The sequence below is a fragment of the Nicotiana tabacum genome, chromosome 12 (assembly GCF_000715075.1).
Source record: "Nicotiana tabacum cultivar K326 chromosome 12, ASM71507v2, whole genome shotgun sequence".
Classification (NCBI taxonomy): domain Eukaryota; kingdom Viridiplantae; phylum Streptophyta; class Magnoliopsida; order Solanales; family Solanaceae; genus Nicotiana; species Nicotiana tabacum.
In genome coordinates, this window is record NC_134091.1 from 34,799,867 (window position 1) to 34,815,162 (window position 15,296).

Here is a 15,296-nt window from a genome sequence, read left to right on the forward strand (position 1 = left end):
CTGTCTAAAGTGCCAGCGACTCCGCAACACGTAAATATAATGGAAATAGCGGTTTGTGTAGAGGCGCAACTCTGTCAATTACTGGGGCACTAATGAGTAATGAATGAAGTCAAATGTAATAGTGATGTCAATTGTCGAGCCGCTATAAGTTGGTAGTAATGTCTTCGTATGTTGCGCAGCTAGCTCCAGTTAATGAAAATGACAACGCGTTTTAGTTAAAGTCACTTTTCCAACATCTACCCTCATTTCTCAGCACCTTCGCAACAAGCCAATACCATCTCTCCATTGTAATTTGTAAGTATATATATTACCCCTCACTTGTCCTACATTCCATTCGAACTACGTCTAACACTAAAACTTCCATCAAACTTTGAACTTCTCTTTACTGTCTTCCCAAAGAAAAAAACAATGTCGTCTTCTCTTATTTCCAATTCGACCCATTTCTTTTTGAAACTCTTTCTTTTGATTTCTTTCTTTAATGTGTGTTTTGCTTCGAGAAAGCTCACAGCTTTAGTCCAAGAACCACAAAATCAACTATTGCAGTACCACAAAGGTACACTTCTTTCCGGCAAAATCTCAGTTAATCTGATTTGGTATGGCAAATTCAAGCCATCCCAAAGAGCAATAGTCTCTGATTTCATCACTTCCCTTTCTTCTTCAACTCCATCTAAAGCCGATCCATCAGTAGCCAAATGGTGGAAGACCACTGAAAAATACTATCATCTCGCCAATTCCAAAAAATCCCTTTCACTCTATTTGGGCAAGCAAGTGCTAATTGAAAATTATTCCCTAGGAAAATCACTGACCCAGAAACAAATTGTCCAATTGGCATCAAAGGGTGAACAAAAAGATGCCATTAACATTGTTTTGACCGCCTCTGATGTTGCAGTCGATGGGTTCTGTTTCAATCGCTGTGGAACCCATGAGTCTTCTAAAGGAGCTATTATTAGGGGCAAGACTTACAAATTTGCTTATATCTGGGTTGGTAATTCAGAGACACAATGTCCTGGCTATTGTGCCTGGCCATTCCACCAGCCAATCTACGGACCACAGAGCCCACCACTGGGTGCACCGAACAACGATGTGGGTATTGACGGAATGGTGATTAACTTGGCTAGCTTATTGGCTGGAACCGCGACGAACCCATTTGGAAATGGTTATTACCAGGGAGAGGCAGATGCACCACTGGAAGCTGCTTCTGCTTGTCCTGGTGTCTATGCCAAAGGTGCTTACCCTGGCTATGCTGGAAATTTGTTGGTGGACAAAACTACAGGTGCAAGCTACAATGCACACGGTACAGATGGAAGGAAATATTTACTTCCCGCCTTATATGATCCTGCTACATCTACATGTTCAACTCTAGTCTAGAAAGAAATCAAGCATTTACAAAGTAGGATATATTATAATCGAACATAGAGGTGTAAGCTAGAATTTGTTGATTCGTTCATTTGTTACGGATGTGATAATATAAGAGAATTATTTTGTTATGTCTACCTCCTAATCTTCTTTGCTTTTATTTCCCTTTTGTTTTCTGCACTTCTTATTTTTACTACTAAAACCAGGTAATGTGACTCAGCAATATGCATTGATACAAGTTTAGAAGGACAAAGCCAGTCAATAAATAAATGAATTGGGATAAAATAAAAAAAGCTTCAGAAACAAATTTTTGGTTCAGAAATCATGTAATGAAAACGTGGGATAAGAAGTTATTAAAAGGTGAAATACATCTACAGCTCATTAAATTAGCCAACATATTTCAATCAAATATTCAAACTGAGGCATGTTTACGATTGATCATCCGTAGACATGATAAAGTGTTCCCATTAAAAGTTCAAAATTTGAAAAAGCTTTCGCCTGTCTTCTCAAGAGCCCATTACGTGAATAAGTTAATCACTTAAAATATAACCTCTCCTTTAATTATACACATCAGATACAAGCATTTGCTATATATAACAAAAAAAATTCGGTCAATTAAAAACAAATTCTCCCTCCATTAAATAAAAGTCCGTTCCGTTAGGAAAAAACAAGAGCCATTTTCCAAAATCACCTCAACGAGTGTTTAATAGAAATATTTTATTATGTGTTCAAATGCTCACCTGGAACATGGCTTAGTTCGAATATCTAAATAATATATATTGACAAATTTAAGGGGCCATAGATGTAATCTGCCTTATTAAAATATAGATACCAGAACTTGCTCAAAAACTGATGCAGACATACCGTTTAATTTGTTTTCTGAGTTATTTTTCTAATAATTTTCAACAAATTAGCCCAAAATCATATCAAAGGCGAATTGAAATGAATATGTTATAGTAGCTTCTTTTAGGACGCGAGTAAGTATTTACATGAGCATTACAACTTCTTTTAAGATGCGCATTTAGAAAGAGTAGAATTTTTTTTAATGGTAAATAGCTAGGGTGAGGGTACTTTCAAACTGAAAAAGACAAATAGAATTCAATTCATATTCAGGTTAATAAAGAGCAGATTGTTATAAAATAAAGACCGTAAAGTAAAGATAAGTATAGAGAAAAACTGATATATTACTCAAATTTTAAACTTATGTACATAATAAACTGAAATTTCCTCTATGTATAAAAGAAAGCAAGTTGTTGTGTACGCTGCTTCTGCAAGCTGCTGTGTAAGCTGTTACTGTACCAAATATAGATAATCTTCTACCGGGGTAATGTTTATCCATAACGGGGTACCGAAAGGATAAGCTCATTATACCATATATAGATAATCTTCTACCGGAGGTAATATTTTTCCATAACAGGGTACCGAAAGGATAAGCTCATTATACTAGATATGGATAATCTTCTACCGGGGGTAATATTTATCCATAACGGGGTACCGAAAAGATAAGCTCATTATACCAGATATGGATAATCTTCTACAATGTTTATCCATAATGGGGTACCGAAAGAATAAGCTCATTATACCAAATATAGATAATCTTCTACTGGGGGTAATGTTTATCCATAACGGGGTACCGAAAAGATAAGCTCATTATACCAGATATAAATAATTTTCTACTGGGGGTAATGTTTATCCATAACGGGGTACCGAAAGGATAAGCTCATTATACCAGATATGGATAATCTTCTATCGGGTGTGATGTTTATCCATAACGGGGTACTGAAAGGATAAGTTTCTTGAGGAGACTTATTTTCAATAGAGTACTAAATAGATAAACATATTTACGGCGAAGTCTCATATAGATAAGCTTCTTCAGGAAGTTTATTTGCAACGGAATACTAAATGAACATCCATAATATAATATATTTATAACACTCCCCCTTGGATGTTCATTAAAAGATAATGTGCCTCATTAAAACCTTACTAGGAAAAAAAACCCGTGGGAAAAAATCCTAGTGAAGGAAGAAGAGTACACATATTTAGTAATACGCATAACTAGTTGTCTCATTAAAAACCTTATAAGAAAAACCCCGTGGGAAAAACCTTAGTAAGGAAAAAATAGTATAGCGCATATTTTACTCCCCCTGATAAAAATCTTGTTTCAAATATTTGAGTTTCCGCATTCCAATCTTGTATACCATCTTCTCAAAAGTTGAAGTTGGCAAAGATTTAGTAAATAAATCTGCCGGATTGTCACTTGAACAGATTTGTTGCACATCAATGTCATCATTTTTCTGAAGATCATGTGTGTAGAATAATTTTGGTGAAATGTGCTTCCTTCTATCTCCTTTTATAAAACCTCCCTTTAATTGAGCTATGCATGCATCATTGTCTTCGTATAAAATTGTGGATCTTTTATCACATTCCAAACCACATTTTTCTTGAATAAAATGAATCACTGATGTCAACCACACGCATTCCCTACTTGCTTCATGAATAACTATTATCTCAGCATGATTTGAAGAAGTAGCAACAATAGATTGCTTTGTGGAGCGCCATGATATGACAGTACCTCCATATGTAAACACATACCCGATTTGAGATCGAGCTTTATGTGGATCAGATAAATAACCTGCATCTGCATAACCAATACACTACCTTTGTTAGAATAAAATAAACCCATATCAAGTGTTCTCTTTAAATATCGCAATATATGCTTAATCCCGTTCCAATGTCTCCGTGTAGGAGAATAGCTGTATCTTGCTAGTAAATTAATAAAAAATGTTATGTCAGGCCTTGTAGCATTAACAAGATACATAAGTGCACCAATTGCACTAAGATAAGGTATTTCGGGACCAAAGAATTCCTCATCCTCTTCTGGAGGTCGGAACAAATCCTTATTCACTTCAAGTGATCGAACAACCATTGGTGTACTCAATGGGTGCGCTTTGTCCATGTAAAAGCGTTTTAAGACCCTTTCTGTATAGGCAGATTGATGGATAAAGATCTCGTCTGCTAAATGTTCAATTTGCAGACCAAGACAAAGTTTTGTCTTTCCAAGATCTTTCATCTCAAATTCTTTCTTAAGATATTCAATTGCCTTTTGGAGCTCTTCTAGAGTTCCAACAAGATTTATGTCATCAACATAAACAACAAGTATAACAAATTCTGATGCCATTTTCTTTATAAAAATACATGGACAAATAACATCATTTATGTAACCTTCTTTCAGCAAATATTCACTAAGGCGATTATACCACATGCGTCCATATTACTTTAAACCATACAAAGATCTTTGTAATCTGATTGAATACATTTTCCGAGATTTTGAATTTGCTTCAGGCATTTTAAATCCTTTAGGGATCTTCATATAGACTTAATCAAATGAGTCATATAGGTTATGACTTGCATTTAGATTGCATGATATCTTCAGGTGTCTGGACTACAGGTCCGACCTCACAATCTTTTACAATATTGTGAACTATATTGTATCAAATATATCGTCGACGATCATTTTGTATCGGTTCCTAAGCGACATAACTTGTTGAGATCTCATCACTTTCTATATTTTCAGGCACCTAAACTTCTTCTGGAGTTTCGTGAAATATTATGTCGCGGGCTCTTCTAGAACTCATTTCCTCCTCATTATGATCATTTTGATCATTTGCTCCTATCATTTTTCAAGGATTGTTACCTTTGGAACCGATCGGTTTACTGCGCTTTATGCGTGCAGTAAACTTTATCCTTCAGGGACTTTAATTTTAATAGGAGCATTTGCAGCTGAAATATGATATTTAATTTTGGATCAGCAAATGCGTCTGGCATTTGACTTGAATTATATTCTAAGTGAGGTTCATATTAATGATAATTCGATTCATATAGCATATTTTTTAGTTGTTTATTCCATCCCCAAATATTAGAAAAACTAACATATATCCCCAATCTTCTTTGGAAAACCTATCTTTGTGCATTGTGGTAGAGAACTTAATCATATACCACACATCAAAAGTTATTAGATAGTAAAAATATTTGGTTTCTGATCCTAAACCAATTGTGAGGGGAGGACTTATTATATTTTGTTGGTCTGATGCATACAAGTGTTGTTGTATGCAATTTAGAAAATCTTAGACCAACACATGAGGCTTTGTTCTCATAAGCAATAGTTTAGCCATTAATAGGAAGTATTCAATACTAAACTAGCTTGGATATTAACCAGCATCATCAAGATGAACTATCTTGATTTAATAATCTTAAAATTATGTTCTTAATTGAGAAAAGCAATTTCAAATGCCAAACTACAGGTTGACAATAAATACACATGTAACCATCTCATATATGCATCTATAAGTGGTTAATATAATAGGTGAATGAGCCCATATTCACCTTTTATATATTCCAGAATTCAGGGGTCTTAGTCCCAACTTTAGCTGGTATACTCAATTTATTATGAGAACAAGCAACACAAGAGAATTCTTGAAGAATCTTCTAGTTCTTCAATATATGCTTATTTAATTTCAAATAGCTCATTTAAAAATGGCAAATGAAAACTTCAAGTTTATCATGGCATGTGCTATCTCTTAGTAAGCTTCTGGTTTACTATGGCATAAATTTTGCATTAGTAAACTTCTGATTTACTGTGGCTACTTTTGTATCAGCGAATTTTTGATTTACTGTAGCTACTTTTACCTCAGTAAAACTTCTGATTTACTGTGATTGCTTTTGCATTAGTAAACTTCTGGTTTACTGTGTGATATATGATATAGTACAAATTGAAGAATAAGGCAGGTCACTTCTCATATACATATTATTTTACTCCCTATGATTGTGAAAACATGAATATTTTAAATCTTCCAATAATTTGTAATCTCAATATGATAACTATTTGTATTAGTAAACTTCAGGTTTACTACAACATATGTTTTAACCATAATCATATAATATAAATGACATATTTGTACATAAGCTCTTCGAGAGCCTTCGTTTATTATCCACAATCAAATATTTATAGGACACTACTGGTGTCATGTGTCTTCTAGACAAACAACTAGTTCTTCGGGAGTTGTTGATATATTTTATACTATCAAATATTGCCCACACACTTCTGGTATCATGAGAGAAAATTTCTTCATAAACAAAATAAATATGATAGTAAACATCATTATCAAATCATAACTTTTATTTATATAGAATAATTAGATAATCATACTATCTACTACAAACAATAAAAATTAAAATATTTATATTTCTACAGATTCATTACTGATCACATGACTTGTTTCTCCTTCCGGGAGTAAAAAGTAATCTGCTACATCCAAATGCATGAAGTCTAAATTATCTTCAGAAATAAAATTTGCTTCAGCATTTTTCTCTGTCTTCTTCAGGGAGGCTTGATATAGCTCAACCAGGTGCTTTGGTGTACGACATGTACGTGACCAATGCCCTTTTCCTCCACATCTATAACATGCATTTTTTGCCTTTGCTGCTTGCACTACTTCATGCTTTTGTTCCTTCCTTTTCCACTGCTGGGGGTGAGGAGGGTTCTTTAGTGCTTTAATATTACCATGATTATTGTTTCTTCCCCGACCACGGTCATGACCACGACCGGGGCCACGTCCTCTTTCACGCTTAGCTTGGTGAAAGTTCGTCTCATTCAATTCAGGAAATGGACAAGAACCCGTAGGTCGGCTTTCATGATTTTTCATTAATAGCCCATTATGTTGCTAGGTTACAAGAAGATGTGAGATAAGTTCAGAATACTTTTTGAATCCCATCTCTCGATATTGTTGCTGCAGGAGCACATTCGAGGCATGAAAAGTGGTGAAAGTTTTCTCCAACATATCATGATTAGTCATATTATCATCACGTAGTTTCAATTGGAAAATAATTCTGAACATAGCAGAATTATACTCACTAATAGATTTAAAATCTTGTAGCCTTAGATGAGTCCAATCATAACATGCATGTGGAAGAACGACCATCTTCAGGTGGTCAAATCTATCTTTCAAATTATTCCACAATATAAATGGATCTTTAATAGTGAGATATTCTATTTTCAAGCCTTCATCAAGGTGATGGCATAGGAATATCATTGCTTTGGCACTGTCTTGATTTGATGCTTTGATTTTTGTCCATGATGGTGTCTGCCAGACCCATCGCATCAAGATGAATTTCAGCATCAAGCACCCAAGACATATAGCTTTTTCCCGATATATCGAGGGCTACAAATTCAAGTTTAGAAAGATTTGACATTATTTAAAAAATAAAGTTCGTACCTCTGATACTTTCAATGTATATGCTCGAGATGGTCAAAGTCTCATTTATTATTTGTTATAAAATAAAGACTGTAAAGTAAAGACAAGTATAGAGAGAAACTGATATATTATTCAAATTTCAAACTTATGTACATAATGAACTGAAATTTCTTCTATTTATAGAAGAAAGCAAGCTGTTGTGTAAGTTACTTCTGCAAGCTGTTGTGTAAGCTGCTACTGTACCAGATATAGATAATCTTCTACCGGGGTAATGTTTATCCATAACAGGGTACCGAAAGGATAAACTCATTATACCAGATATAGATAATCTTCTATCGGGGGTAATATTTTTTCATAACGGGGTATCGAAAGGATAAGCTCATTATACCAGATATGGATAATCTTCTACCGAAAGTAATATTTATCCATAACGGGGTACTGAAAGGATAAGATCATTATACCAGATATGAATAATCTTCTACCGGGGATAATATTTATCTATAACGGAAAAGGATAAGCTCATTATACCAGATATAGATAATCTTCTACTGGAGGTAATGTTTATCCATAACGGGGTACCGAAAGGATAAGCTCATTATACTAGATATGGATAATCTTCTATCGGGTGTGATGTTTATCCATAACGGGGTACTGAAAGGATAAGTTTCTTGAGGAGACTTATTTCTAATAGAGTACTAAATAGATAAACATATTTACGGCGAAGTCTCATATAGATAAACTTTTTCAGGAAGCTTATTTACAATGGAATACTAAATGAACATCCATAATATAATATATTTATAACACAGATCTAATACAATCGGGAAAGTGTACAAGTACCCGATTTTGTGGCCACTGTTAATTTTTTTTTGTTTTTTTGTGTGTTTGTAATTTTACCAATTTCGAACACAAAATCAAACTTACATGATTGAAGCTAGGGCTGTTCAAAACTGAACTGAAACCATTAACCGAAACGAATTGATGGCTTATTGGCTTATTAGTATCGGATTATCGGGATAATCGATGGCGAACGGATTGAGATTTTATAATTAACGGCTCAACGGTTTGGGGGCGGATTACTTAATTTTCTTATCGGGTAAACCGTTAACCCGTTAAGAATTTTTATATTTACACGTTTACCCTTATCAATAATTCTTGTATGTACTAGATTGGAAGACAACTCTTCAAAAATACTGTTAGACTAACAAGACAGCCTTTTGAATTTGAATCCGACATTAGTCTGAAAGCATCGACATGTCATCTTACTATGCTTAGAATTTAGACACTGGATGATATTATTCCCAGCATACTACCCGTTGAATTTGAACATTCTTTAAACCAAAAAAGTTGCAAATGCGTGCAAAATTGTAACATAGAATGATAGAACTGTCTGATGTCTGTAGCTATGCCTAGTGGCAGTCGTTTCTAGCTTTTCATGAATTATGAGTGAACATGAATTGAATTCCTCTCTGGGCCATAGTATTACCTTTGTAGATAACAATGCAAATGGTATTGATTGTTCAAAAACTAACAAAGACAGTTTAACCTATGCATTTGGCAATTTAAATTACAACACGAAAATAATTATCTTATTATCATCACATCTGCACCATAAAATCTCCATTAGAAATTTTCCAAATTACAATAAAGAAAGAAGAAAATCTTTTAAAATTTAATATAATCACATCAAAATGTGCTAATATGCAGTAACTTTTAGAATTGTTGTCAAACTAAAAGTGACAAGTCCCGTGTAACATTTTAATTGAAAGTGTTAGGGTGAATTAAAATGCATGCTCATGTTAATGGATTTGTTGATTGTTCAAAAAATTTCTATTTGGTTTAGCCGATAAACAGCTCGATAATCATTATTCCGATACCAATCCGCCCATTGTCTTATTGGATGGCTAGCGGATTACTACATTTATAATCCGATAATCGATAAGCCAAACCGTTAAGCGTAATTATCCGCCTGATCCGCCCAATAAACACCCCTAATTGAAGCAACACAATTTGCGTCTAAAATTACAATTTGTCTAAAGTTGGGAAGTCACAGTCATATGTTGTGACTTCACACCAAGACGTCTTAAGTGCATGCAAAAAAATTGGTTGCATTTCAGACGTATACGTCTTAAGTACATCTCAGATGCAAATTTTGCACTTACGACGTTTTAATCTGAAGTTATAAAAATTGTACTTAAAATGTACTTAAGACGAGTCTGAAGTCCAAATTGCTCATATACTGAAACTTGTTTGAATTTCAATAATTCAATATATGATTCAAGGTCTAAATCTACTCCAAATGAGCTCAAATTTGAAATATTACTTCCAAATATCATAAAGAACAAACTACAATCATTTTTATCAAAACAATAATAAATCTAGTTAATCCATTTTGCAACTAAGATGAAGAAACCTTAAACAGTAGCAAAGAAAAGAGGACCACAACAACTCACTACCTTACAACACCATAAACCACCTTAAAATCTGCTTACTAATACCATATAAATCCACTATCCCCTCTTCTCACGGCAACTAAAAAGAAGAAGAAGAAGAAAAAGAAACAGAGAAAAAACAATTTGTCTAAGTTATTTGAACTTTGGGTACCTGTTAAACTTTTTAAACTAGAAAAGCTTTTTCGAGAAACTGCCCAAACAAACAAGTAACAGCCTGAGGATAATCTTATACTCTAGGCCCAGGGGGTTCACTAATTGATGATAGCATTTTTAACGTGGGTACATTGATTTTAGGTCAGATTTTTTGTAAGCTGGTGAAAACAACAGTTCAATAGTGAAATTTCATTTGGAGTTAAGAAGAACGAAATTACGCGTGTATTTTGGGGTAAACTCTGTACCTTCTATTTTTTTTTATATCTTTAATTTGTAATAACTTTTTATCTTAGCTGCATCGGCACACTTAATTGAATTAAAAGCTTTCGTCACCTACTTCATCATTAGTCTAAACAACAACTAATTATATTAATCATTAATTTTGCAACTAACTTGTTTTTGGAATTGAATTAAGTCACGAGCCAGTTTATTTGCTCTCTGTTTGAGGATTGAGCTAACTATAACTTATTTAGAATGGATTGAAAATATTTTTTGTAAGTTCGATTACAAATCATCAGAATATCCAATTAATCACGTTTTGTGTGTTTAATACTAAAAAATTGAATTAGTCGGATTTTAATGTGAAAAAAAGAAAACACAAAGCGATTGTGCTTTTCATTGCCTAGGTTCTTCTATGTCTGATTTAATATTCTAGTGGTGGCTTCTGCCAAAATGAAAACGATAAGAGTAGGTGACAAAGTTAACAAGGTCACATCTATTTTCGTGGCGCAATTGATGAAAGGGCGTTCTCGTTTGTGGGGAGTATGGCAGACAGTGGAAAGGATTATTATAAAACCTTTCGGCGGGCAGAAGCCGCATCCATAATTATCCCGTGGCCATGGGCGTGAGCCCACAAGGCGCGTCTTTGCCTTTACGTTATGGACATGTCTCCTTTATTCTCTTATGCAATATTTTCCAAACCTTAGACCCACATTCTAATCAATACAAAGTCAATAACCTCCCCATACTGTCATGTTCTAGATTGGCCTTTCCTCGTTAATGCCCTCTCCAGTTAGTTTGGTACTTGGTACTCAAGTCAAGTCATCACTACACCTCTTAAAATTCTTGCTACTACTCACACACAATGTACCGTTCTCATTACTCCATATTAACGCGTTGCGAAGCAGCTGGCACTTTACAGCTTCACCTCCCCGACTCCCACTTTTTTTGTGGTTTTGTTTTCTCTTAAGTACTACTGTAATGCCGAAATCAAAGATTTATATAAAATTTGATAATGTGACCTCAAGTAACTATTGAATTCTAGAGATTGACGCGAGATTCAAGTCATGAAAGTACTTGGAATTGGACTTTTTATGTTATAGTCTGTAGATGCAAGTTCCTGAGACGGAAAAACGTAATCCCCTCATCTTTTTCCTCCAAATGCTGCGTCATTTCACTTGTTCTGAGAAATATTTATTAATTACCCTTTTAAATGACATAAAATATACTTCCTCTAGTTCATAATAAGTGACATTTTATCTTTTTATTTTGGTTCAAAATAAGTATTCTTTTGTATAATCAAGAAGTAATTAATTTTATTTTTCCAAATTTACCCTTATTTACATATCCCAATATGTCAAGGCAATGATTAATTTAGTGAATACATCTTTTTTTCTCTAGAAGTTCTTATTTTCTTAAGGGATGTACCAAAAGCGAAAAAGTCACTTATTATATACCGGAGAGAGTAATAAACTTTAGTAAATACGGGCCATTAACGTAATTGCGTCTTCTGAACTAAATGAAAAGATACATTGTCAACTATCATTATTAGCATTGATTGCAATACACCCGGTTGGATAAGATTAGGAATGAAGTTATTCGGGAAAAGGTGAGAGTGACCCCTGTGGAGGATAAGATGCAGAAGGTGAGGTTGAGATGGTTCGGCCATGTTAAGAGGAGAAGTATAGAAGCCCCAGTTAGAAGGTGCGAGCGGTTAGCCTCGGTGGGTAGCAGGAGGGGGTAGAGTTAGGCATAAGAAGTCTTGGGGAGAGGTTATTAGGCGGGACATGGCGCAGCTAAAGCTGACTGAGGACATGGCCCTAGATAGGAAGGTGTGGAGGTTAAAGATTAGGGTAGAAGGTTCGTAGGTAGTCGAACGTTTCTCTTTGTCTTACTCAGTTCGCTAGCATTAGTGTTAGTATGATATCTTTTATTCTTAGATGACTATTACTTCCTAGAGTTTGATTGCATGCTTGGATTCGATCTTATTTTATCTTGCTGTTATTCCTACTTGTTGCAATTACCTTTTCTTTTTCAATCATTCTCTAGCCGAGTGTATATCGGAAATAGCCTCTCTGCCCTTTCAGGGGTAGGGGTAAGGTTGCGTACATCTTACCCTCCCAGACCCCACTTGTGGGAAACTAGTAGGTTTGTTGTTGGTGTTGTTGATTGCAATACAACATTCTTCCCTTTGTCATCATCATCATTGTGCATTATGTAATAGCCATCGCGTATCAATATGTAATGGTTGTCATGGACATCCAAGTCCGAATCCGGAACCAAAGTGTGGTTCTTTTGGACTCAAACAACTAAAATATGTGGGGAAAAAACTTGGGGACCATAACATGTATAGCGCGGTATTTCACAGCTCTATACTTTAACGGCACGTTTGCTCGTTAAGGTATAACGTGGTGAATAACCGCGCAATATTTGAACTTTAAATGGGCGGGAACGTATAGCGCGCATATATACCGCGCTATAGTATAGCGTGGCATATATGCGCGCTATACCTAGATAAAAAGCATGCAAGTCCCCTTCCCCACAGATGCGAACCAGAACACCCCCCTTTCCAGCGGGCCCCCTATCATTTTTAACCAAAATAAACTCAGTTGGAGCCTGCCGATCCCACAAAAAGTATAGATTCTCGGTCCCACATCGTATCTAAGGCGTTATCTCATAGTGGGTTGCTCGTTTCGGCTCCAAATCACCAAATCTTCAACTTTCCAAAAAATTAAAATCGAGGTATTCCGACTTATTTTTAGTTAAAACTCATGTATAAAAAATCCTATTAGTTCTTTTTACTGTGTTCTATGTTATTTCGTGATTGTTTTGTAATTTAATTAATTTGTTGTTTAAATGCCTAGAACACATATCGGAATATGTATTCTGCTATTCCCGGATTCCGCTCAAGCTTCCATTCAATAATAATCCCGGGGTTAAAGTGTTGCAATGCGGCCATGTACCTAGGTAGAGATGCAAAAGACTTATCTCAAGGACCATAAACAATTTCAAACGCAAGTTTGCACCCGAGAAATGCCTTTCTTTTGGTAATGGTACACCCATATACCTGGTGGACACATGTTATATACTCTTTGATCTTGTATCTTACGGACACTTTAATATGTGAAATCAAGACAAGAGAAATCAAGTCAACATTCAAGTTAAAATGATTCCCACTGAATGTGTCCATTCACAATTGTGGGTGCCAATGTATTTACCCACAACCTACATATTTATTTTCAGCTTCCTCACACGCAGCATCCAATTATAACCCGTAAACCATCTACGACAAATAACCTTGTATACATCCGGAGATGACTCATGAACCACGATCTAACGAGACTATTTTATGTTGTACATTCGCACCGGCCTACTTAGGCGCGCTTTATCAGCAAAAAGTATGCCCTTTGACAACACCGTTGCTCTAGATTCATCCCTCATTACTATCCGAAGTTCGTCAAGATCCCTTGTGAGGGCAATAACATCCGTCATATTTGGCAAATGATCAAGGTAGGGAATCTTCCGTGAATGAAACGGCACGTGGGACTCGTACACTCTTGGTCTAACGGGAGTTGGAGCATGCTCCTTCGTCAAATCAGGTTCAGCATTCTCTTCCTCCTCCTCATCACCCTCATCAGGGAAGAGTGTGTCATCTCTAGACTCATTAGCATTATTGTCATAATCAAATTGATCCAAACTTTACATATAGCTTTATCACTTCACTTACAAATCATAATGTTATGATATCCCATGATGACTCCTGGATGGACCATCATGATCCAACACACCAAAATTAGGCATATTCCAACTAAGCGTTGGTTCATAACTTGTAAAATTCATATCTGGCTGATACCCCCTGGGAATATATGAGTGTTAATACAAATTCAATACATAAAAATAAATATCGTAACACAAAGAAAAAATGAAGTTTACCACTCGGCTTATGAATTATGTAAACTAGGGGAGAAATTATTTCCTCGCTCCTCATTCCCATGTAGAGATAAGTTTAGATCAGGCCAAACTCTTTCACCCGGAATCTGTTCGGCTAAAACTACTCCAAAATAACCACCCGATGATTGAGGACTATCCCTACTTTGTGGAACCTCATTATTGCGAACGTTTTCAGCCTTGACGCACATTTCTAATATTTTTATCACAAGATATTCTCGATATTCATCCAGAGTCCTCAAAAAATCTTTCAGAGTTTCATCGTCTTCGATGTTAAACTCAACATAACAAGCAACCTCTTGCGGAGTAACAAAATACAGATATCTTTCAGTTACTTTAATATTCACCAAACGTTTGCTCACACTCATTTTTTTATATAACAACGATACCAATGTATTGTACTCCATTGTAAGTGGTAACTTAACATGACACTGTGGAGAACAACTATAGTGTACTAAGTTATTCTCCACCACAACCTCACCCCTCCCCCCCAATATAATGAAACCTTAATTCTTCGCTCTTCAGATATTATGACAAAATGCAAAATAACTTAACGAACAAATATTTCGGAAGACTTGAAGAATTCTGAATGGATTTTTACAAAATTCTAAAACTCTTTAAATAAGGAAAAAATTGATGTATAGCGCCTTAAATATACACGCTATACCCAGTTGAATTATTGGTCTGTCAATTAAGTACAGAAGAATTATTAGTGGGCCCAACTTTTACGTATAGCGCGGTATTTCACCGCGTTATACCCCGCAGCATTACTGGTATGTTAGTTAACTCCAGAAGAATTATTGGTGGGCTCAATAATTAAGTATAGCGCGGTTATTAACCGCGCTATACCTTAACGGACAAACGTGCCGTTAAAGTATAGCGCGGTAAATAATCGCGCTATATATATTATGATGGT

At 35.3% G+C, this 15,296-nt stretch overlaps 1 protein-coding gene across 1 annotated transcript; it reads left to right on the forward strand.

Moving 5' to 3' along the window:
* Positions 1-319: 319 nt before the first annotated feature.
* On the forward strand, positions 320-1,493 carry LOC107779136 (protein PHOSPHATE-INDUCED 1-like). The gene has a single exon (XM_016599486.2). It carries the CDS (start codon positions 409-411, stop codon positions 1,366-1,368), a length of 960 nt encoding a protein of 319 aa, XP_016454972.2. The 5' UTR covers positions 320-408; the 3' UTR covers positions 1,369-1,493.
* Positions 1,494-15,296: the final 13,803 nt, after the last annotated feature.